This window comes from Carassius gibelio, chromosome A2 (genome assembly GCF_023724105.1).
Source record: "Carassius gibelio isolate Cgi1373 ecotype wild population from Czech Republic chromosome A2, carGib1.2-hapl.c, whole genome shotgun sequence".
Lineage (NCBI taxonomy): Eukaryota > Metazoa > Chordata > Actinopteri > Cypriniformes > Cyprinidae > Carassius > Carassius gibelio.
The window spans coordinates 29,187,608-29,213,653 of record NC_068372.1 but is presented as its reverse complement, the minus strand read 5'-3'; the positions used below and the strand labels follow the sequence as shown (position 1 = coordinate 29,213,653).

The following is a 26,046-nucleotide window of genomic DNA, read 5'->3' as shown; positions in this document are numbered from 1 at the left end:
AGCACCTTTTTATATATATTTTAAAAAAAAAATGGTCCAGGGGTATGAATTACATTTTTGTTGAGATAGCAGATGTGAGCATAAATAGTTTTAAATTTATTCTGAAGCAATAGTTTTGTCAGGGCTCTATCAGGTCTTACTCTCATCAGCATATTTGTGATATTTGTCTTTAATTTCTAGGACACTTTTAAACTTTATGAAGTGCAATATTTTCCTAACCTTATTAAATGTGCTTGTCATCGTTTGTCAGATTCTTAAACTTTATGGTTGTTACCATTCAATGAAATCAGTATCAACAAACTCATCTTTGCACTGCAGAGGAAACACAGAAGCTGCATCAAAAGTGCCATTTAGATGTGTTTACTAAGACTGTTTAATGGAGATAAGAGGTTGCATGAATGCATTTACACCGTAAAATTGCAAATGCCTAAAAAACATAAGATTAATGCCATTTTTTTTTTTTATACACACAAATATGAAATGTTTGGAAGATGCAATGATATTTCAAAATATGAAACCAAGTCATTAATAGGTGGCAAGTCACTGTCTTAATGAGTGAGTCTTTGATTCAGCCGATTCTTTCAAACGTCTGATTCATTCAATAAATGAAGCAAGTCTTTAATGAATGGCTCATTAAATCATTGACCTGATTTGCTCAAAAGTACTGAATCATTCATTTACAAAACACTGTTGTGTGTTGCTCAAAGACGTGTGACTCCTCTGCTGTGGCTTTGCTTAGAACTATTTTCTTTGTTTTTCTTTGTTTGTGTTCACTTATTAGCCAGACAGATGCAACTTGATACTGTCCATACATTATTAGTTTTACATTTATCAGCCACCGTTTACGCTGAAAGTAGTAAAATCTGAGTAATTCTCCAAACAGTTTTGGTGCTTTCCTAGTAATTGTTTGTGACTGACATTTTAATCAGATTACTTCTCCAGTCAGGCAAGTCAAATTCTCTTTAACGTCGAGCCCTGCACCCAATTGTGATTGGGATTTTCCAGCCCATCATGTTCTTTTTGTCTGTCAGAATGTTCTTACAAATTTAAAGAAAAAGTTCAATAAAAAAAATTACAATTGTTATCATTTGCTCAGCTTTTATGTCATTCCAAACCTGTATGCTTTGCCTTTTTTATGAGATATTATGATATGAATTTAGGTATGTTTACATGCGCAAATTTTCATCTGAAAGGTTCTGTTCATATGAACCCTAAACATTGCAATCTTAAGGTGTCTTAAATCTGATGAGAAACTAGTGGCGTTCTTAATTTTTTCCTATTGATCGGATTGTTTCAGGTCTTCACCATTACTTTAAGTCGGATTGAAGTTTCAATGGGATCGAGATAAATCAGATGAATGTAAACATTTACTTAAAAGCTTTTCAGTCTGACTTAGCCATCAATCCTATTGCTAATGGATTGTTTGGTTGAATGTAAACGTAGCTACCGATTGGTCCCCATTGACTTTTATTGTATAGACAAAAGAGATGTTTTCCCTTTGTGTTCCACAGAAGAAATATTGATACAGGTTTGGAAGGGTTTTATCCCTTCAATCTTCGAAAGATATTGCATTATGAAGTTATTTGAACACAAAAGCTTCAAGCTCTGCAATGTTATTTTTGTGCGTTGTTGCATTGCAAAAATGTTAGACCAAGGTTTTTTTTTTTTATATAAATACAATTGATATGCGCTCTAGTTGGGAGTATTTTTAATACACTACATAAATACATCATATATAAATAGGCGACGTGTTAAAATTATGACATTAAAATATGATTTTTTTGGTCATAGTTTATGACTTGGAATGTATTAAGATGTGTAACTGAGTTTTTATGATATATAATTTTATGATTTGTATGTAGTTGTATGGGGGAAGTCGTGGCCTAATGGTTAGAGGGTTGGACTCCCAATCGAAGGGTTGTGAGTTCTAGTCTCGGGCTGGACGGAATTGTGGGTGGGGGGAGTGCATGTACAGTTCTCTCTCCACCTTCAATACCATGACTTAGGTGCCCTTGAGCAAGGCATCGAACCCCCAACTGCTCCCCGGGCGCCGCAGCATAAATGGCTGCCCACTGCTCCGGGTGTGTACTCACAGTGTGTGTGTGTGTGTGTGTGTTCACTGCTCTGTGTGTGTGCATTTCGGATGGGTTAAATGCAGAGCACAAATTCTGAGTATGGGTCACCATACTTGGCTGAATGTCACTTCACTTCACTTTTTTTTAAACATTCCAAGGTATAATTATGGCCTAAAAAGTAGAAAATGATGACAAGTTGATTTTTTTTTTTTTAATTTTGACTGCCATAATTGTGACTTCGATTGGATTAAAATACATAAAAATAAAGTTGTAATTATGACAAGCATAGTTATTTTTTATAATTTTAATTCATAATTAAGACTTTTTATGACTAAAGATTTTATGATTTATATGTATTTTTATTTTTAATTATTCATATATTATTCGTATATTTTAAAATTCATAATTATGACATTTGATTTTTGTTGGTTCTTACATTGAGAAATGTGTCAGACAGTAACTTCTAATGCAATGCAAGAACATGTGTCTGCAATAGGAGCTGTAGCAGACATTAGCATAAACTGTGATCTGCTACGATCAGTTCTTACTTTCCAGTCAGTTACTGTTATGGTGGAGAAAGAGCTCGAAGAGGCTCTTGCTGAAATAGTTAGACACGTTTGCATCTGCAAATTGGTTTCTGGCTTTAATGTTCCCGGCCACCAAGAGAGTAGCATGATTCCCTCTGCTCTGATTCGTCTTTGTGTCTTGATTCCTGCCAGGTTTTGTGACTCAGTGTTTCTCCATTCAGAGAATATCTAGCCGTTGGTAAATAGTTTACCTCTGGATATTTGATTGCAGTTTCCTGTTGTTTGTTTAGCGCTGTGCTGCTGGGTTACGTTTATGTGTTCAACTGCAGCATTTTCTGCTTGTCCTTTTGCTATACTGTAGATGTTTTTATACAAACTGAATTACACTATTTATTACACATTTCATGATTTGATCAAAATTTTAGCTTGCTATTCGATTCAATTACAAACTTAATTCCATTAGCATTTATCGTGTACAGTATGTCAGGTTTTTCTCAAGAAAAAATTAATTCTCTGAACTAATGCTGTAAAATAAACAAGGAATAATGACATATTACTATAATATTAAAGATTAAAATTCAACAACTGATTAGTTTTTATACTTACATTTATAATAACTTTTTAATTATATATCTTTACAGCATTTTGTGTTTTAAGTACATTAAGTAACATAAGGTAAACAAGTGGCTGTAATAAAAACAATTTTTCATGGTGGATTTATTCAAACATGCAGTAAATCTTAAAGAACAAGCCAAGTACAATAATAAATATTCAAAATAGTGCATATATTTATTAAAAATCTCCTTTTTAAAGTAAATTTTTCTAGCTAACTTTCAAGCTATAGACACTGAAGGCCTTTTCTGTGATAAATGTGACAATGTCACATGATTTCCAAGGTGTTTTATTAATGTTTTTCATGGTTGAAACACTGATTAAGCCATGAGACATGATACTTTTCATTAAGTTGAACTGAATTTTCAGCATTTATCTTCTGATATTAATTCATGCTTATTTCATGCTATAATTAGTATTAAAGTGGACTGGATGACCACTTGAACTGAGGCGGCTATAGCTAGGGCTACATGATTGAGAAAAATCATAACTGTCGATTATTCCCTTGAAATTGTAACTGCGATTATTAGTTACGACTATCACAATTTACATTGAATGATGTTTATGCCACTGTTTGATGCAACATGTTTTTTTAATGAAAATAAACAAGCTGAAAACACTAACTGAAAAACCTGTAGTGCTTTTCTATGGTATTAAGCCTCAAATGTTAATTATGCATCAAATTGGTTTCTTCTTTTAAATGATAAAGTAAAATCATGAATGGTATAATAATGCTATACTAAAACAAAAAATAAATTAATGGGAAAAACCCTTAAGAAAATGCAATTTAAACATGCAGAATAACATAAGTGGACTTAGAACGATTAATTGCCGTTTTATACGGTTACGTAATTGTGGCATCCATAATTGTAATCACTATTAGAAATTCGGTTAATTGTGCTGCACTACTGTCACGTCACATTTAAAGAGTGCCAAAACCAGATTAATTGTTAAAATTATTAAGAAACGTATAAATCTGAAATTTTGTTTCATATTGAAAGAAACAAAAAAACTCAGAGCGTATTGTGATTTATTGAATGGTAGACGCACTACAAATGATGCCTAGTGAAGTTCTAGTTCAAGAATCAACTGAAGACAGCATGCACTAAATTATTTGTTCTTGGAATTTAAAAATTAAGTAACAATTCGACTCAAATTTGAGAATTTCCAATCCTACTACAGTATTTACATGTAAATGTGAAGTGATGCAAAAACACAGAGCAGGATGTGTCCAAAACCAGACGAAGTACAACTTACCACATTAAAACAGAATGATACTGATGTCCAATCTGGAGTAATCCACTTTGCAATATTTTGTTCTTCTCTACTTCACTTACTCCCCCTGTAGTTAATTTGTCCGTGTCTGGGTCAAGAGGACACACAGAGCTGTAATGCTGCCCTGTGTGGTTGCAAACGTGGTGATGCCACACAGGGTGGTTTGTTGAGAATAAAACAGACCTGTCAGTCGTTCCACAGAGCCGACAGACCGAGGTCACGTGCTGGAGGGTTTGGAGCGCTCTGTTTGGGTTTCCATTCCCTGGGTCTGGCCCGTCTTTCACTGCATGCCTGTTTTTTTTCTTCGTCTTATATCTCAGAGGCGGGAATAAACCTAGTCATTTGCTTCCCAGAAGTTAACTGAAATTTAGTTGGCAGTTTGCACGCACTGGTAAAGTCCTACATTCGTGTACTTCCAGAATAACCTTGAATGTTATTTTGTGGCTCTGTGATGTAAACAGCGTATTGTAATGACGACTGCGGGGTTTGTTTCTGCGGCAGAAAGTCGTCTTTGCCTCCTCAGAGTGTTTGACGTCTCTCTGTGATGCTGGGACTGTGGATGTGAGGGGTTTCAGGATAACAAAGAAGTTCAGAGGGAATAATCCCATGAAATATTAATGTTGACGACTACCTAGAGTACTCACTAAACAATGAATGCAGTTTCCTGGTGTTGAATTTTACATTTTTTGGTTCTGGTGAAGAGTTGGGTGAAATCCCAAAAAGATGATGTTAGATAAGAAAGGGGCAAACGGGACAACTTTTGTTAGTTTTGCTTTGTGAAAATATAGCTTACAAGAAGGAAAATAAACCGACTAAAGCAACCTGCACGTTACATAAAAATCAAGCTACCAAAATAATTTTTCAAAGTTGTACAAACACATTATTGGGTTTTACAAGAAAAAACAGTTTGTTTTTCTACTTAAATTCAATGTTACGTACTTGAAATTTCTTTGTAATTATTTGTAAAATTTACTAGCAGTTGAACATTAAAGTGAACATTGTTTATACAACTAGTCTTTTTCTGTACAGGTTAATAACTCGCTTCACCTTTCAAACAAGCGGATATCACCAGCCATTCATTTGGTATATTATGTTTATTGATTAATATTTATTTGTTTTAAAAGTGAAAAATGGCAATCTTGAAAGCATGAAACCAACTGTATGCCATTTATCAACCAAATAATCGATAAAAAGAAGAAACACTTTTGATGATGAAACATGAAAACAAAGACTTCACAGCGACATTATATGATTTATCGGTGTTGTTCAAACTATCTCGGGTGTTTTCATAATAAAGAATATTTATAATCCATTGCCAATCGACGTAGCCTTTATTACAGTGTAGAATGCATTTTCTGCCTGATTCTGTGATTAAGAATCAAATCACAAAGTTAGTTATTTCAAACACTCGACTGAAGTTGTGCAGTAAAAACGTTCTGTTTTGTTGCAGGTTCACAAATGTCACTCATTACAAGTTATTACAAGGGAAGAAGTCAGGCATGTGTTGTTCAAATGCACGTTATAAGTAGAGATGTTCCGATACCCTTTTTCTCTTCCCGATACCGATTCCGATACCTGGGCTCAGGGTATCGGCCGATACCGAGTACTGATCCGATACCTGGGTGTATATCTGTATATACAGCTGTATATACTACTAGCCCTGTGTAAATTGCTAGAATTTTTTTATGGTGTGCTTCAGACAGATCCCTCAATAAAACATGAACAAATACATGGTGAACTACTGTATTTATTACAGTATTTTTATTATCTAACATGAATTTGACAGTATTATTTATTTTCTTATGCAAAAAAGAACTTCAAATGCAGCCAAAAATCTAACACCGCAAACTAAAAAAGGTATTTAAGTTTTACAATATAACTGTATAAAAAAACTGCAACAAATAAGTCTAGGAATATAAAAAAAGATCTATTAATCAGATAATCTCTAACAAGTAAAAAACAAGTAAAAAACAAGCAACCATCTAGGCATAATTATTATTATTATAGAGATGTATTATTATTACTGTAGGCTACAACAGTAGCTTTATATATTGTCAATTTACTCATGTAAACCAAACATTTATTTTAATGGGCTGCCATGAAGATCTTTGAGTGTCTGTGTTTATGATATGACAGTATTCTCAAATGAAACGGTAAATTCTCATGAAGTGACGGTTTATGCGTTCGTGTCCTCATGACACACAGCAGAGACTACAAAACAGCGAGCTCTCGCGCATCTGTGCCAGTCACCCACAGAGATGTAGATTTTGCGGGAGTAATATTTAAATAGTATTTTGCAGTTTAATATTCACAGACACTAGTATATATTCGGCTACTGTCTGGAGCCCTGCGTTTTGACTTACACGGAAGCGACTGAACGCAGTTGCCGGTACTGAATATACTCGAGAGTCTGTAACTACCGGTACTACAGAGACATACTGCTAACCACTGATCTATAATATAGTAGCGGCTTCACTGTCTTTTGGCAGTTTAGAATGTGATGAGTGATCCAGTCATATATAGATAAGGGCTGCTAACGCGTTTTCATTTCTTCTTCGCTGCTCTAAACAGGGGTTGCTTGTGGCAACACAGCACAACTTCCTGTGTTTTCAATGCATTTTGAGCAGCGAAGAAGAACCGTGCAGCGGTTAGGCAAAGCTTGCGGTCATAACTAGGTCTTTTTTAAGAAAATGGTATCGGATCGGTATATGGGTTCATGTACTCGCCGATGCCGATGCCAGAATTTGTTGTGGTATCGGAGATATTTCCGATACTAGTATCGGAATCGGAACAACTCTAGTTATAAGAGGGGAGGTTTTTTCTTAGCATTTTAGTAATGCTGGGTATCGATTTAGACGTTCAGATTCAATCAGATAATAGGGCCATATAAAATGTTCTTATAAATTTTTCTGGTAATCAGATGAAGGCATAAAACAATTAAATTTATCCTAATCAAATGAAAAACCCTTCAATTTTGGGTAGACACAGTCTACAAGAGAGGTTTACGTTAAAATTAAAAAGAAAACATGTGATTTATTCTTTTAAATATAAAGATTTATTAATATTTATTAGTAATAGTTGTAGTAGTAGCATTGTTGTTACATTGAGTCTTAAGACTGCTAAATAGTACAATATTATTTACAGTCTCTTCATGTTAAACTCAACTTTTATTTTGACAGGCTTCTGTGGGGAACTAGCAGAAGCTAATGAAGTGACTCTTAAAGCAGCTGGGGATGAGATTTGTGTATTCATATCATCATAACGAGATGACAGAGGCTGAAAACACTGAGCGTAATCTGCGCTTGTATAAACACATCATTCATTCATTCATTGCGGAAATAATGGCGCCTTTACACGTGAAGTCAAATACTTCCGTAGATTTTAAGTATTACTATACAATTTTACCTGAGCATTGCAAATCACGCATATTGCGTTGTTCTTGGTTCTTATCAACAGTTTCTCTGCCATGATGAGCACTGAATGAGTGACAGGCTTTTTGTTGTAACAGTGCGCAAATCTAGTGGAGATGACTAATGAAACGATTCGCATTAATCAGATCTTCTTTTAAATGTTTGCTGAAATAAATACCAGAAAAGATGGATTCACGGCTTTTGAGAATCGATATCGAATCGCATCATTTAAAAAAAAAAATATTAATCGAAAATGGTTTTTTTTGGCCAGCCCTACATTTTAGCATGTAAACTCACAGGCACACAAACAGAGCAGATTTAAAGAGAAATGTAATGTGCAACAAATATGTAAATCCAAAAACAAAAAATCCACAATTCACAAGCGTGTTCCGTGGATGTCGTACAGAGCGTTCATTAATAATTGTGGCATCCCTATGTTGTTTATTGGTGATCCTTAAATTAATGTTTCCCTTTAAATAAGTGGTCATCATTTGGTCATTAAGGGTGCACTGTAAGACCTTTTAATATATCTATAATATAATGTGAAAAATTATGCTATATTAAATCAGATTCCGGTCGCTATAGAATGCAACTCAAATGATAAATTGGTCTAAAAAAGGACTAAAATATCAGCACTGATGCATCAATAACATGCCATTTGTGATGTTGATAAGATGATGTCTGCATTTAAGGTACAAAACACAATTTTTTAATACTAAAATGTTTATATTGGCTAAATCAGAAATGCATGAACTTCTGAGAAAATGTTTCTGTCCTGAAACTTGCATTTGGTTTGAATGGGTTGGTTTAAAAGGGTGATTAGTATTTCGTTCACTAGTCCTGTTGTAACTTGTTTGTGAGAGTGAAACTTCAGAGAGGGTGGATTATTGGGTTTAAGAGGCTGTGCAGCATGGTTTTAACGCTGGCAAAGCGAGCACAGGAAATCTTGTGGTGTAGTTGTAACACACTTTTGTCCCACACTGATGATGCACGGACAGCGCAGCTCTTTTCTCCTCACCGCCTCCTGTTTCTCAGCGGGAGTGACTCAGCTGGTTTTTACTCCGTCCCGCTGGGTGTCGGGTGTCGTGGAAATGTTCTTTCCCATGAGCCTCTGCTCCGAGTCATCTGCTCGAGTCTGTCGGGGAAGGTATTGTTGATGTCTGTGGGTCTCTGCTGATTTGCTTTTCATCCAGAAGAGACCCAGCCGCCAGCGTCAGACGCTCTCTAATGGCCTATTTTCTTGTTTGTTGCTTTGAGAAAATGCTGAATAAAATGTAAAGCAGAACCTCAAGGCCTTGTGTTCGGCTGCTGGTTTGTGTGAGGCTTGTTTTGATGTGTAAACATCTCTTTATTGTTTTGGCTCTTAATTGTGTTTTTGATGCAAAATGAATGCAGATACATGGTTTACAGTAGACATAAAAGCACGAAAGCATTTGATCAATCAAATATGTCTTCAAAACACTAATAACATGCAAAACAGAGTGTGTCATGTATTTTTTGGCCCGTAGCTTTAGAGTCTCTCTTTAGAGTTTCTCTGGTGGCACGAATAAGATGTTGCCAAGTCGTGTGTGTGTGTGTGTGTGTGTGTGTGTTTTCGTCGTTTTTTTCATCATCTACTTCCTGAGATTTATAACTTTAGTGTCTTAAGGGAACACATTGATTCTTGTTCCATTAGCATTGATCTTGCAAAATATTTTGTTTAATTTTTTATTTATTTATTTTAAACCTCTATAGATACTGTTTTTCCAGTGTTCACACTAAAGCTCAGATCTGTAATTGTACATGCTTCAAATAAAGTAGAAAACACAAAATTATACCCATATATATATATATATTTTTTTTTTTGTTTTTTGTTTTTTGTTTTTTGTTTACAAAGTGTGAATGTATATAAAGCATGTGCTAAATATTATGCATGGTATTTAATGGTGACTAACAGTGTTTACTGTATTTTATTTTACTTTACATTGTTTTACCAGTGTCCACACTAAAGCTCCAATCTGGAATTCTATGTGCCTCAAATAAATTAGAAAATAAAGATAAATGCTAATGTCTTACTTTTGAATCTTGGCATTGAAAACACACACACACACACACACACACGCGATTATAATTAAGTCTTGATTTAATTTGCTTCCAGTATATGATGCTGATTATTTAAAAAAAAAAACTCTAATATTGCCTGACATTTTTATGGTTTCCAAAATGTCATATTTCACAGTTAAATGTTTCATTATTGTTTACGTTTTTCTCTTATGATTCCAATGCTTGTGTTTCAGGCCCATGATGAAATCTGTGAGCCGTAGCTGCCACAGCTAGTCAGATGATGCACCATGGCCAAACCGGGATCGGACCGAGATGGAGCCATGGTGGAGAAGACAGCGGGGAAGAAGGTGAGTGGGATTATTCCTCAAGGCATAGTTACACACAACATCTTCTGGCTGCTAGTGTAGTGTTCAGTTTAATATCATATACGGTCTCAATCTTTCTCTCAGAGTAAAGAGAAAATCTCTCCGTTTGCCAAAACTCCCAAGTTGGATCGGAGTGAAATCCTGGGGAAAGAGGGGAAGTCAAAGTCTTCCATGAAAAGGAAGCTGTCCTTCACCGTCAGTCCGCCGCGGAACGAGGAGCGGGACTCGGACACGGGTCAGTTTAACATTCACTCTGAAAGATCTAGAAGCTAGTGTCTGTGTCTCACTGCTTCCCTCTGCAGGTCACTTTTAAGAGCTGTTTTTATCGCACAAGCTGTACCTAGGGGGTTTTTCAAGGGTGTTATGTAACAGTCAAGCCAGCCTTGGGTCTCATTCAAAAACACAATAGCTTTACCTCAAAAAGATCACGAGGAAATATTCAGTATATAATATAATTCGGTCGATACTATATAATTCTGATATGAACGTTTTAAATAAAAGCCTAAAAACTGCCAGGAACATGCTCACAATGGATGTCTGTACATACAAACGTCTGAGAAATTAATTTGTCAAGCAGCACAATAAAAAGAAACTGTGTATTCACCTTTTATTTGTATTTGTCCTTCATACAAACAAGAAAAATGTGAAATCGCCGCCAAATAAACATAAGACTCTCAGACTCACCTTATAATATTAATATCTTTAACTTTAAACTATAACATAGACTGCTTATTCTTATAAATTGAAATAATCACCCTATGTTATATTTAAAGATTGTCCAGCTCTAAATGCACAAATACTGTTGATTTTATATAAGAAAATATTACTATGAATATTGCTAACCTAAGTCGAATAAGAATAAAAGAATAGGCAGCTTAGAATTTTAAAACTACTACATATAATAATATTGCTTTACACTGAACGATAATATAACTGTGTCAAGCAATATTTAACTGTTTATTATGCTGGATATATATATATATATATATATATATATATATATATATATATATATATATATCAGTGCATTATTTACATGTAAAAACAACAAAAGGTTTAATGCAAAAATACAAGCAGGACATTTCAGAATTTGAAGTGTCAATTTTATAGTTTTTAATTAAATGTAAAAATATTATTTGATGGAGTACTTTTAATTTGTAAAATATTTAATTGACTGGATTATACAAAAATAGGCATTGCAACAAATATTTAAACACATTTTTTTCTAAATAACTGTAATTGTGATTTTATATGAAAACATCTCAAAATATATAACATTTGTTATACAACCCTAAATAAAGTTACTATTTTTGTATTATTATTTACTATCATATACTATATTTTAAGTAATCTTTCAACATATTTCCAGTTTTCATTTAATTTTAGTTTCGTAATTTTGTGTGCTTTTTGCTTTTTATAAATATTTCTTTATAGCTTTATTTTAATTTCCGTTTTTTTTTTTGTGTGTGTGTGTGTGTGTGTGTGTGTGTAGTCCTGCAACTTAAACTTATTTCAGTTAGCAGCCAAAGAAACAAGTTTCGAATTTTTTTTTTTCTATTATTATTATTTATTTATTTATTTATCTAATGTTATATAATTTATTTCAGTAACTGTAATAGTTTTAGTTAGTTTTATTACATAAACAACATTAAACAAAACAAATATTGTAGCTCCTCAGAAGTTTGTTGTAAAGAGATAATTTGGACTTTTATGTCTTGATGGTATTGGATGGATTCAGGTTTATGATGTCATCTGTGGCTCTTAATATTCATCCCGGAGTCTTTGAATCCTGTGCTGTGATTTGTCAATTGAGTGAGGGGCGGAGCCTGTGGGTGTAATCAGTGCTCTGCTCTCCCGTTCCACCCCTTTTCCCTTCCACCTCTCGAACCCTGAACCCCCTTCCTTCCCTCCTCCTCCCGCCTCTCTGCTTTTGCACTATAGATGACTCTGACCACGGACAGTCAAGCGATGCGTGGGGAGAGAGATTACTTCCTCCCTGCAGGATATACGCAGGTAACTGCCTCTGCTAAAGTCGCCAATGGCCGCAAGCAGTTCGAGATGCAACATGGGTTCATTTGTTCATCTGTTTCCACCTGAGCCTCCGTCCGTGGCTGAAACGAATATAATTCCCGTTAGGAAACACTAACCGCTACCGCATGACTTTATCTGTCTTCTATCCTTTTTGCATCACTCTCAGAGAGAACGTCGACTTTTGATTACATAATTTTTCTGCAGGGATTTGACGTCTCGTGCATCTCGCTCTCCGTCGATTCGTTTCAAGGTAGCACACATACCGACACTTTCTTGATTTATCCGCTGCATATGTTTTAATCGCATGCATTTCAGTAGTGCGCAAAGACTCCTGGGAAACAGCGATAGATGGGTAATGCATGTGTCTGCCAGGTTGGACAGTTTCTGTTTTTTTTCCTACGTTTTCGGGAACTGGGATGCATGAATGCAAGAGGAGAGCTGTGCTCATGCGCTGTTCATGATTTTTCTTTTCCGCTGCAGACAAAGATGGTCCGGAGAAGAAGAAAGTTAAGAAGGAGTCAGGGGCTAAGAAGTCGACCCCTGTGAACATTTTATTCGGCTACCCTTTATCAGAACGAAAGCAGATGGCACTGGTCATGCAGATGACGGCGAGAGACAACAGTCCAGGTAGAAATTATTTTTTTTTTTTTCACCTGCTCTGTTTTTCTGACATAAAATCAGGTGGTTTTACACTGAAGTAAAAGTTGTCACTGGTTTTCTTTAGTAGATCATTTGTATCTCTTTTAATTTTATTTCTTCATGTTTAAAGGCCAATATTTACTCATATATTGAGTGTATACAGGTTTTCAGTATTTATTATTATAGTGCGTCATTCCTTCAACAATGTTGATTCAGTATTATTTATATACTGTTATATTATGCATGTTTATTTTAAATTAGCCTTTATTTCTATAACAGTTATATTTAAAATGTTTTAATTAAAGTTTTAGTATAATTTAATAGTTTAGTTTTTGTAATTTTATCAGTTTGTGTATTCTTTGTTGTTTGTTTGTCAGTTTTAGTAATTTTTAGTACTTCAACTAATTTTATTTTAATTAGCTGCCAACCTGGCATTTCTAATTTTCATTAAAAAAAATTACATTTTTAAGTTTTCATATAATATTTTTTATTTAATTTTATTTCCGCTTTATTTCAATTAATGAAAATGATTTTTTTTAGTTTTATGTTTTAATACTTTTCTCATTCTTATCAGTTTCTGTTTTTGGTATTTGTATTTATCTTTACTCTGATTCATTTTTTTTTTTATGTTTAATTTTTTATTTTATTTTTAAGTTTTCATCTGATATTTCTATATTTTTTCATCCCAGCTTTTTCTAAATTTTTCATGCCTTTTCATTTTTTTTTATGAGTAAAATTTCTATATAGCTTCATTTTTTAAATTAATTTTAAGTTATATGTAAAAATTGATAGCCTGAATGCACTGTAAGTCGCTTTGGATAAAAGTGTCTGCCAAATGCATAAATTTAATTTAATTTAATTTTTAATTTTGTTTACGTAAGTTGCCAAAGCAACATTTCTCATTTTCATTTAAGGTTAAGCTATTTTAATCTAATATGTGTTGTATTTAATTTCAGCATTATTTCAAATCGTTTTAATTAACAGTCTTAGTTAACTATAATAGCATTCTCTCTAGTTTATTTACAATCAGCTACGATGTGTCCTGTTTGTCATCAGACCGTTCACCTTTTTTCGTTTTGTAGTATATTCAGGTCAGATCGACAGTTGAGATAAACCGTATGACCTTGACATTCTGGTGAATCGGTTTGTAATCTCAGATACCACACCGAGCCACCCCTCTCAATCTCCGGCAGTGCAGAAGAAGATCGCTAGCAGCTCGTCCTCACGACAGAAGGACAAAGTGAACAAACGAAACGAGAGAGGAGAGACGCCTCTGCATATGGCCGCCATAAGAGGAGACGTCAAGCAGGTGAAGGAACTCATTGAGCTCGGAGCAGATGTAAACGTCAAAGATTTTGCAGGTGAGACTGTGTTTTATGCACATGCTGTCTGTAGTTTACTTTCATGTTTTATGCAATAAAATAATCATCTTTTATAATTTGATTGCTTTGAACAGTTATAAAGTATTATAGTCACAACTTGTATTTTTGCTACTGTAAAACCATGAATTAATATTTGAAGTTAAGTATTTAAAGAGGATGGTGGCTAATAAGTTACCAAACTTGATTTCTAGTTAGAGTAACTTTAGTTATAAGGTGTTTTGCCTTGGTCAATTTTGAGTGTAAATGGTGGTTTTCCATTATTAACTTACATGTTTATTAAAAGAAAGGTTTAACCCTTTAAAGCCTGAAGTATAAAGTAATAGTCAGAAAGTAAGTCAGAAAGCAGTTCACTGAACATTGACAAAACATATAAAGAAGTCTTAATTTTTTTTCCATGTTTTTCTAATATCATATTTGATACATCAGTCTTTTATGGCTCATGTAGTATTATATAGTGACAATATGGAGCTGATTTAATAAAATGCATATAAATATCACTTGTCACAGATATCTCCCAATAATATGTCTTTAGATGATATTAGATGATATTTAAGATGATATTTAAATGATAATTTTTTTTGATAAAAGCTCTGTAGTTTCAAACATATGCAATGCAATACAGTGATGATTGAGAGATTCAGAACAAATTAAGGATGTTTCCAGAAATAATTATAATCATAAATATAAGTTTCATCCAGCATGTGCTAATCTTAAAAAAATATATATATATATTTTTTTGATATATAATTAACAATATAATATTTTTAAGTTAACTTTATAAAAAATCATTTTCACAGCAAAAAGACCTGTGAATCACATGCTGAAGGTTTTGTACAATTTTACTAAATGGCCTATTGTTTAAGCGTAAACTGTCAGTCAAGTGACAGAAGGCATGGAGGAGATTGTGTGTTACTTTCATGTTTTATGCAATAAAATAATCATCTTTTATAATTTGATTGCTTTGAACAGTTATAAAGTATTATAGTCACAACTTGTATTTTTGCTACTGTAAAACCATGAATTAATATTTGAAGTTAAGATGATATTTAAATGATAATTTTTTTTGATAAAAGCTCTGTAGTTTCAAACATATGCAATGCAATACAATGATGATTGAGAGATTCAGAACAAATTAAGGATGTTTCCAGAAATAATTATAATCATAAATATAAGTTTCATCCAGCATGTGGTACAATTGTGATACAATTTTACTAAATGGCCTATTGTTTAAGCGTAAACTGTCAGTCAAGTGACAGAAGGCATGGAGGAGATTGTGTGCAACAACAAAGATCATGTAGATGATTTAGAGACCTTAGAAATTTGCTGAAATTGGGATGGACCGTTTCCAGTTTTCCTTCCAGATGTAGGATCTCTTGAGCTCATGTTGGTTTGTCCTTTTCTTCAGGTTGGACGCCTCTCCATGAAGCTTGTAACCTTGGTTACTATGATGTGGCGAAGGTTCTGATTGGTGCAGGAGCGGAAGTGAACACGCAGGGATTGGACGATGACACTCCGCTTCATGACGCCTCCAGCAGCGGACACAAAGATGTGAGTTTTTACTTTTAAATTATGACATTTATAGCTAGTGTTTGATCTACATGGATTTTTAAAGAGATGACACTGTTTTTCGAGTGAATTTGTTTTTAATGATCTGAAAATATTTTTATATTCACAGTAATTTAACATTCATTTTATATATATATATATATTTATTTTAATTTTTAAAAATTAAAAAGTAAAGGAAACAAATGTCTAACATACATGTCAGCGCCTTTGATACTGTTTAACTCGTTAAGTTGGTTGAGCATGCATGAATGTAGTTATTAGAGTGTCCAATCTAATTTAATGGCAGCAAATGAAATGCACACTTAACTTGAATAATAAAAAAAATATTTTATATTCATTATTTTCATTAGGCATCACTAACTCTTTAATTGATTTTTTCCGATCATTTCTGCCATATGCACACACTGAAAGTCACCACTGATAAGCTACTAATAAATATTGTAGAAACATAATTTTCAGTAAAGTTGCTTTGCAATGATTTGTATCAAAAAGTGCTATGTAAAATACATTTTTATTTAATTAAATTTTAGAGTACAGTTTTATTTTTAAACGACAGTGAACACATTTATTGACTGGTGACGATACTTTCAAAGTAGCCATATATCCATTGCAAGAACCTGTGGTAATTGTGAAATCTTTCCGATAAACTGATTCACCGGTGTACATTGTTCCTTTCATGTTTTGCCAAACCTTCATAGATTGTGAAGCTGCTTTTGCGTCATGGAGGCAATGCCTTCCAGGCAAACAAGAGAGGAGAGAGACCGGTTGATGTTGCTGACTCTCAGGAGCTTGAGCAGTTACTCAAGGGAGAGATCCCACTGTCTGAAGCAGAAGAGAGCTTTTCAGGTAAGGAGACAGTTGGCAGGAGATTTGCCAGAGCTATTGGTACTGGCATTTCTTTTTTAATTTTTCTTTCTCTTTTTTTGGTGTTAAATACAAGCTCTTTTAACATTTACAACATGAGCAATATCTCATGCAGAGTCCAAGTCAAGTCAAATCCATTTTCTTATTAGTTTTCTGCATTCTGTGTAGGTTTTACATAAACATTTTTTTGTGTATGTATTTTGCAGATGCTTTTATCTAAAGCGACTTTTTTTTTTTTAAGCTCATAATTCATTGGGAATCCAACCCATGACCTTGCTCTTGCTAGTGCCATCATTTAGTGTTTTAGCTACTAGAATTTCTTATATATAAAAAAAAAATAATGTTTATGAAGTTTAACTTGCATTTAAAGGTAAAGTTTTTAAAACGTTTTTATATTTCTGTAAATGCTAACTCAATAGGAAATTTGTCTCAGTGTCTGACTTTAAAAGTCACAACATTTATCAAAACTTTGTAATATTTAGATAATTTTTCTCTTTGTAGCCTTAAAGAACTGAGTCCAAGTCGAATCTCAAATAACTTTCTTTTGCATGCTGTTAATTACCTCACACAATAATGTGATATCTTTCGCTTTATAAAGGAATTTAATAGATGAAAAAATGTTAGTTGAGCCTTTGGAATAGTAGGTGCTAGTTCTGATTATGTGCCACATGCATTAATCTCTATTCAACCCCATCTTTAAATTAGTTTAAATTTGATATCATAGCATATTATTAATCCCCTTTTTTGGATTACTTTGTATGCCACAGAATCAGAGGACCCACCTTCAGTAAATCCATCTAGTGTAGACGAGAACATGGAGTACTCTGATGCTGAAAAAGACTCTGACAGTAAATCGACTATAGTGAAGGCCTCATCATCCATGTCAGGGCTAGATGAATACGAGTTTAAGGATGAGGAAGAGGAGGAGGACCTCAGTAAGGCACTTAATGACCGACACATCCTACGGCGAGAGCTTCGGCAAAAGGAGGAGGAGGAGAAGGAAAGGAACCACTATGCTTCCAAACAAGGCACCAAAAGTGACCAGTCGACGCCGATGTGCAAGTCGAAAAAAACAAAGCCGTCTCGCATCTACTGCACTTCAGACAGTTCGAGCGATGAAGCAGAGGTGCAGACAGAAAGAAGGACCTCGCCCACCAGGTTGGTCAGTGTGGATGGTCACAAAACGGACGGTAGATCGAAGAAAGACAGCTTGAATTTGACGCCAGTGGAACAGAAAGAAAAAGGTAAACAGAAGAAAAAGAACAAGAGCCAAAGCAAAAACAAGGAGAACCAGGAAGTCCGAGAAGAATGGAAAGAGAACAGCAAGTCCCTTCTGTTTTCCTCGGCAACTGTGTCCGACAATTCTGACAAGAGCGTCAGGGAAGAGGACTCTTTCAAAATGTCATTCAGTACAAAGGATGACACATCGGTCCACCTCTTTCACCTGTCTGTAGTCAAGTCCCCAAAGCTGAACCACAGCCAAACTGACAAGCAGACAACTCCACTTAAACAGGAAAACGCTAAGACTTGTGTTTCTATAGCTGATGGATCCTGTCCAGGGGAAGGCGTCAAATACAACCACTACACAGAGTCTGACTTCTGCACGGAAGGTTCTAGCAGTAAGAGCTGCAAGCACAAGGAAAAGAGCAAACATCACCACAAAGAGCTTAACTTGGATGGAGATGACGGCAGTTGCAGTCCTTTCAAAGACAGTAGTCTAAGCAACAGTATGGACAGTTCTGAGGCTGTCTTCAGGAAGACTGACAAAGATGGGAAAGTTGTGAAAAAGCACAAGCTGAAACACAAGGAGAAGGAAAAGTATAGGAAAGAGTATGAGGTCGAGAGGAATCGCCACCGTCAAAAAGAGCCACGCAAGGATGGACATAGGAACATGGAGTTTGATCGAGAGTTCTGGAAAGAGAACTTCTTCAAAAGTGATGAAAATGAAGAACTCACAGGCAAATGTGAGATGCCTGCTGGGGGTTCTCCTCCGAAATCCTCAGACTCATCGCCTGTTAAAGAGGAAAGAGGGGTGTCAAAAGACAAACATTCAAGCAGTAGCAGCAGCAGGGACAGAAGGCCAAAAGAGGAGAGAGAAAAGGAGAAGTCCATTAAAAAAGAGAAAAAAGATGTGCCCCTTAAAGAGGAGCGGGGAAGGAACGGAAAAGGAGATGAAGTTGATGAGGGTTTTGGCTCTGGCCGAATTCCTGACAGCTCACTGCATAGTTCAGGAGTGAAAGAAGAAGTAGATGAAAAACCAGTCACTGGCAATTCAACTGACCAAGATCAACTGGAGTCTCCAGAGAAGACCTCTCGAGAGAAAAATGATAAGCAATCTCCAACAAAGGATCGGGAGTCTGAAAAGCCTGATAAGAAACATGTAGATAAAGATAAGAAAGTAAAATCTGAGCATTTAGCTGATAAGCCTGAATCTCACAACTCTACGGATCGATGGAAAGAAAAGGAAAAATTGACAACTATTTCACATTCATCCAATGATAAGAGCCATAAAGAGGCTGAGAAGCTCAAAGCAATGTCTCTAATGAAAAAGCAAGAAGAGAGCAAGAAGAACAAGGACAAGCTTGACAAAAGAGCTGAGAAAGAGCACTCTTCTGGTGACCACAGAGACAAAGATAAAACAAGTTCTGAAAAGAAAGCCAAAGCCCCAGAGAAAACAACTGATCATGGAAAATCTGACCGCAGTAAAGAAAAAGAACGGGACAAAGATTCTGACAAGAGGAAAAAGGAGAAATCAAAAGAGACCACCCTCTCTTCCTCATCCAACTCCAGTCTAAAGTTGTTATTGGAAGAGAAGAAAGGCTATGTTTGTGAGAACAACAAGGTTGTTTCATCTAAATCAAAAGAAGATGCAAACAAGCCTCTAGAGAAAGACAGAGATAGAAGAGAGAGGGACCGGGAGTCTGAAAGGCATCGAGACCGTGAGCGGGACCGACACAAGGAAAAGGACAAAGATCGATCCCAGCTGAACAGGGATGGCAAAATTAGCAAGCCGAAACTAAGTGAAGTGGACTCTAAAACAAAGGTTGCCCCTACTCTAAAGGATACTCGACCCAAAGAAAAGAGGCTGGTGAACGACGACCTCATGAAGACCAGCTTTGAGCGCATGCTCAGTCTCAAGGACCAGGAAATTGAACAGTGGCACAGGAAGCACTTAGAGAAAATCAAGCAGAAGGAACGTGAGCGACTTAAGCAGCGTCCAGGAATTGACTCTGGGAAACAGAAAAACAAGGAAAAAACTAAAACTACCTCTTCGTCCAGTGATCCTTGTCTGACCAAGGAACTAACTCGGTCAAAGAGCTCAGAAGCACCAGATGGGCAGCGCCCCTTAAAAGATGCCACCAGTGGAAGAACACTCTCGCTAGATGTGAAATCCTTCGGAAAGAATGGACCCGTCATAGAAAACAATCTCAGTCGGTCTCCAAGACCAGAGAGTGAAAAATCTGGTGTTATGTCAAGATCAGTATCCATGATCTCTGTGGCAAGTTCAGAAGATTCCTGTCATGCAACCACACTGACACCTAGACCAACTGAATTAGATTCTGACATGAACATGGACACTTCAGATTCCCAGCCACCTCTCCTGCAGTCTTCCCTCATTGTACAGTCCTCCAGATCACCTACTGTTCAAGATAAAGATACCAGCAGTCTTCCCGAAATGGCTCTCTGCAACCGAACACCACTATCAAGCAGACATGCGTCCCCATGCTTAAGAGCTATTCTGGATGAAGAAGCCAAGGTGCAACCAGCTGAAACTAGACTGACTGAAGAGTCTCAGATAATCAGTACTGCATCACAGCCAAACAGTGAACAAGCTGCGGTTCATGAAACTGAAATTAGCGTGCTCCCTGTTCAGGAGACTCGGAGCAGTCAAAGTCTTACTAGTGCTCTTCCAGAAAGTGAAAATGTGACTAGCAATGAAGGGGAAGGCATTACTCCCGATTGTCAAGTTCAACCTTCAACACACTTGCGAGAGTCTAGTGCTAAAAACCTAGGTAACCTCACACAGGCTAACAGTGTGTTTCAGACCGCTTTGCAAGAGCAGAGCAGTTCTTGCAAAACTAGTAGTCAAGTAGAGCATTCAAGTCTTGGTCAGCTTGACATCGCTTGTGCCGGAATGATGGAGGGATCAAACAAGGAGTCGTCACTAGGTGTTTCATCAGAAGTTGCATCATTTCAGTCTTCTCACACAACAGATTCTTCTGACAACTGTGTACCTGTCTGTTCTAGTAGCCAGCAATTGGAAACTGGCGCTGTTACCCGTAGTGAACAGACATTGACAGCAGACTCTGATTTGAGGCCAGATCAAAGAGAAAAACCCTTGGTTGTTTCTGAGAACAAAGTGGACAAGAGTGGGGAAAACATCAGCAAAACAGATTGCACTCCTATTACATCTATTGGTTCATGTATATCCAGCTCTGAAGAAACTACTAAACCACTGCAGAGAACAACCAGTGTCCAAGAGGATATAGAAAAGGGAGTGCAAGACAAAAGTACCCCAAGGTTCTCCAGTGAGTCATTAGTTACAGTTGATGCTCAACCAGAGAAACATGAGCAAGGCCTTCATACAGCTTCAGACACAAATGTGTCTCACTGCGCCAGTCCAGAAAGAATCCCTGAGGAGCCCATGGAGGTATCTGAAGATGTTTCAGACAAGAACCGAATCACAGAAACGGATGGGGGTAAGGTGTTACCCTTAGAAGAAGGTGAATCAACCCAAGCTCTATCTGAAAGTGATGCTGATGTAGACTCATCAGACCAGCTTGCTGTTGAGGAAAAGCCTATGAAACCAGACCTTCAGGCTAATGTAGAACAGGGTCAAAGCAGTGCTCCTGTCCAGCCTGATCATCAGGCTTATCCTCCCAGTGGTGCGACCTCAGGAAGTTCCTCCCCGATATCGTTCGTGGAGAGAGATTCCGATTCATCTGGGGCCAGAACCAAAGAAGAAGAAGAAGCTGACATTCAGGCGACCCATCCAAGGAAAAGAAAGATGCCTAGGGTTTCTCCAACGGCCCAAGTGAACCTTACGGCTCAACAGGTCAAAGAAAAGACGCAGCAGTCTTTAGCTGCAATTGTAGATGCGCTTAAGCTTGAAGAGATCCAGCCTTACCAGACCGAGAGAGCAAACCCATATTATGAATACTTACACATTCGCAAGAAGATCGAGGAGAAGAGGAAAGTACTTTGTAGTGTAATTCCTCAAGCTCCTCAGTACTACGATGAGTATGTGACATTTAATGGATCCTACCTGCTGGATGGAAACCCTCTCAGCAAGCTCTGCATCCCAACGGTAAGCTTGCATTCTGTGAAAGTATTGATTGCAACTCAAATTAAAATGCTAAGATTTAAGGTCTATGCTTTTGTAGATCACGCCACCTCCCTCACTACCTGAACCACTGAAGGAGATGTTCAAACAGCAAGAGGTGGTGCGGATGAAACTAAGACTGCAGCACGGCATCGAAAGGGTAAATAAAACCGAGAATGTGTACTGTATTTATTGATCATCAATCTCTAGACAAGGGTTTTCTTGAACTGACGAGCAATGGACCCCTAGGGGTTCATGATAGAACTGCAGGGGAATTGTGAGAAAATTTGTAAATAATAAATAAATTACAATTAAAAAAAAAAAAAAAACAAAAGCTAAATGTTATAATGATAATAAATTAACATTCTAAATAAAATAAAATAAGAAAATACAAATTTAATACATTTTAAATAAATGCAGTTTAATTAAATATACATTTTTCTTTAAATAATATAAAAAATGAAAGAATTAAATAATGTCGATAATAATTATAATCATTTTACATGTTATTATATTGTTCATAATATTTAGATTTGGAAATCTTTTACAGATATGTAGGTACTAAATGGTAACATAAATTATATACAAGTATAATGTTTAAAAAAGTGCTTGCGCTGATATATATATATATATATATATATATATATATATATATATATATATATATATATATATATATATATATATATATATATATATATATATATATATATATATATATATATATATATGTATGTATGTATATGTTACAAAAGTGTCCATTTTTGAGCCTGCTTAATTCTATAATTATTTTTTAAAAGCATCTACATTCATATGCAGAAACAGAGAAATATTATTTAGTTTTAGGTTATTTTTATTTTTAATTTTTTTAGCTTTTAGCTTACAATAAAGATGACTTAAAATGAATGAGGTGTTTTGCTCTTCCAGGAAAAGCTGATTGTATCCAATGAGCAGGAGGTTTTGAGAGTTCATTACCGTGCTGCAAGAACACTAGCCAATCAGACGCTTCCATTCAGTGCCTGCACAGTCCTATTGGATGCTGAAGTATACAACATGCCCCAGGACGTCCAGGTAAATGGCCACATTATTAGGACATTATTTGAAATGAATGAATATATATATATTATCTTCTCCAGTCAACATCAAGTCAATATAGCTTAGCTTGTTTTGATTCTGGAACGTTCTTTAATACCTCAGAAAATCAGCTTTGCAACATATGTTTATTAATGTCTTTTTTACATTTCAGGGTGATGATGGGAAGACCTCTGTCAGAGATCGGTTCAATGCAAGGCAGTTTATGTCTTGGCTTCAGGATGTAGACGACAAGTTTGACAAGTTGAAGGTACAAAAGCAAATAAATATAGAAAATGGAATGCAACAAGCAACTAGCATCTGTAGAAATGTCATGGTACATCGGCCCCAAAAAGTATTTGGGCACATTAGCCACACTTAAACACATTAAAGTTATAGCAACAGATCAGGGTTTCTGCTGGTTTTATGAAGGTGAAATTGTGTCCTTTTTAAGATTAAGTAAAGAAAATGTAATAAATGTAATGGAATGTGATCTCTAAATGTAAATGTCTTGTATTAGCAACATTTCACAGTTTGAAAATACAACTTCCAACAGACCTCCTATAATGTTTTTAATTATTTTTGCAAAAATAAATTCAATTCAAGTTTTCAATTCAAGTTTATTTGTATAGCACTTTTTACAATACAAATCGTTACAAAGCAACTTTACAGAAAATTGTTTCTACAATATTTAGTAGTAGCTTATGGTGGTGAATGTCAGTTTGTGCACGTTTGACAGGATTTTTAGAAAAAATTAATACAAGACGTAGTCAGCTAGACGATAAACATTATTAATATTATTAATTAATAATTATTATATGATGCAGTCACACAAAAAATTGCGTAAACTTGAATTGCTAACTCCTAACCTCCGGAATATAGAAACAACTGCAAAAAAAGTGTTTTTGTATCTCAGTCCTTTTGTATAAATATTCTTAAATCAATATACATTGTATTGATGAGCAAAATGACATAAAATAAAAAATGATAAAAAGGAAGTGAATTTATGATACAAGTAAATGTATCCTGATTTAAGGATGTTTATATATTTGTATTAAAAAGCAAAACAAAAAATACTGAGTAAGATTTTATTTATTTATTGCAGTGCATCAGTTTATGAATTTTAGACTTCCTGCACCTATTTAAGAACACATTAGGCCTTGATTTTTGTAAGGGTAAATTAATATTTAAGACCTTTTTAGGATGCTATTTTTTCAAAATTTGATTTTATTTGAAATAAAGATACCTACTGTAATATATTGAGCTCACATGCCACTATTTTGTTGTCTAATGCAATGATGTTCATACGCAAGTGTGACTTAGGTGAAGTTCTGTCTCTGTATGACTGACCTGAATCTGTGTTTTCCCGCAGACGTGTCTCTTAATGCGTCAGCAGCATGAAGCAGCAGCGCTAAACGCCGTTCAGCGTCTTGAGTGGCAGCTGAAGCTGCAGGAATTGGATCCCGCCACTTACAAGTCTACCAGCATTTTTGAGATTTCCGAATTCTACATCCCCCTCGTAGAGGTCAACGACGATTTCGACCTGACGCCGATATGAAACACCTTTTGAGATACAGAGACGACGATTTTAATAGCTGTCGGATCATGACTAGACGTGAACGTTGGGCGAAAACACACAAAGCACTTGATTTGGAGGTGTGTGCGTGCGCTTGAGTGTTTGTGTGTCACGGTGCACATGTCATTGACCAGACACTTTCTAATAAAAGAAGTAAAACAGAGAAAACAACACAAACGAGCGCTGCACTTCCAGGCTAGCTGTCATCATTGGTTCAGTCTGTGTTCCCTGTTCTAGTTCTGGTTCCCGGTCCAAACGCACTTCACCATATGAGCGCCAGATTGGCTCTGATAGACTGCAGGCCTAATCTAAAATGCACTTAACCCTGAGGTCTACCGTCCAGAATGGTAGACCTCCGGTCGACAGAGGAGCATCGGAAAACCCAGCCTCCGGAGGGTGAAGACCACCATCGGAAAGCGCGTGAGAGATTATCCTCCTCTGTTGAGAAAGAGATCTCAATCCAACATGTTTCTACAGTGGGTGTTTATAGATTATGTATAGACTGTGCTCCTCATTTTTTAACTTATTTTATACATACTGATTGTGCATTTGTAAATAGCCATGTAATTATTGTTTTTAACTTGTAAAAAAGGAAAGAGGATGGAAAACTAAGTAATAAATATTTTGATTGTAAACTTTTTGTCTAATGTTTAATGGACCAAAGTTGTTTTTACATTGAAGTTCTTTGTTGTTGTTGTTGGCGTTCGCTTAACTCTTTAAGCATGTGTTTTGAAATGCTTTTTGTTTTATTTTATTTTTTTAATTCCTCTTTTATCCCTTTGACATTCATCAAATCCGATGTTTTTTGACTTGTGATTTCTATAATGTGCATGCTTTCGCAAGTTCGTCCCTTCTGAAAAGTTGTACCGTGGTGAGGTTTACTGAAGTGGTCCTGGTTCTTTTCTGCCATTGTTGTATCTGTTGGTAACATCCACTTCCTGTGTGTTGTCCCTTGTGTCTTGCGCACATTTAAAAAAAAAAAAAAGCTTGTTGTGGTTTCTCGATAGGAAAAAATACCTTTACTTTTACAGTTTTAATGTGAGATCACAACAAATCCTATTTTTTACAACGTAATGCCTTTTGAGCGATGGTTCTAAAAATGTCTATTTTAATATTTACTTGTTACATGAGGATGTACATATTTGTAATATATAATTGAATAAATTTTATTGGTTGTGAAGTCTGTTTTGCCTTTTCTTTAAAAATGTCTTAGTTTATTTAAATGTCTAAACAGCATTCCCACTATCATGGACATGGAAATATTAGTCTATTAAATCTTAAAAGTCA

The 26,046-nt window shown here is 35.5% G+C and overlaps 1 protein-coding gene across 3 annotated transcripts in view; it reads left to right on the top strand.

The window, feature by feature from the left end:
• The window catches only part of LOC127937717 (ankyrin repeat domain-containing protein 12), a 48,645-nt gene extending 22,706 nt beyond the window's left edge, over nt 1-25,939 (top strand). For 2 of the 3 annotated variants that reach the window (XM_052534298.1, XM_052534299.1), the window contains exons 2-13: nt 10,176-10,289; nt 10,392-10,542; nt 12,249-12,320; nt 12,819-12,965; nt 14,135-14,338; nt 15,765-15,907; nt 16,624-16,771; nt 17,557-22,097; nt 22,174-22,272; nt 23,040-23,183; nt 23,359-23,454; nt 24,556-25,939. In XM_052534298.1, coding sequence (XP_052390258.1) covers nt 10,230-10,289; nt 10,392-10,542; nt 12,249-12,320; nt 12,819-12,965; nt 14,135-14,338; nt 15,765-15,907; nt 16,624-16,771; nt 17,557-22,097; nt 22,174-22,272; nt 23,040-23,183; nt 23,359-23,454; nt 24,556-24,741 — 5,991 coding nt within the window. In that variant the 5' untranslated portion in view covers nt 10,176-10,229 and the 3' untranslated portion in view covers nt 24,742-25,939. The remainder of the gene's footprint in view (nt 1-10,175; nt 10,290-10,391; nt 10,543-12,248; nt 12,321-12,818; nt 12,966-14,134; nt 14,339-15,764; nt 15,908-16,623; nt 16,772-17,556; nt 22,098-22,173; nt 22,273-23,039; nt 23,184-23,358; nt 23,455-24,555) is intronic. The other variant, XM_052534300.1, reaches the window with a different exon arrangement.
• The last annotated feature ends 107 nt before the right edge of the window (nt 25,940-26,046 follow it).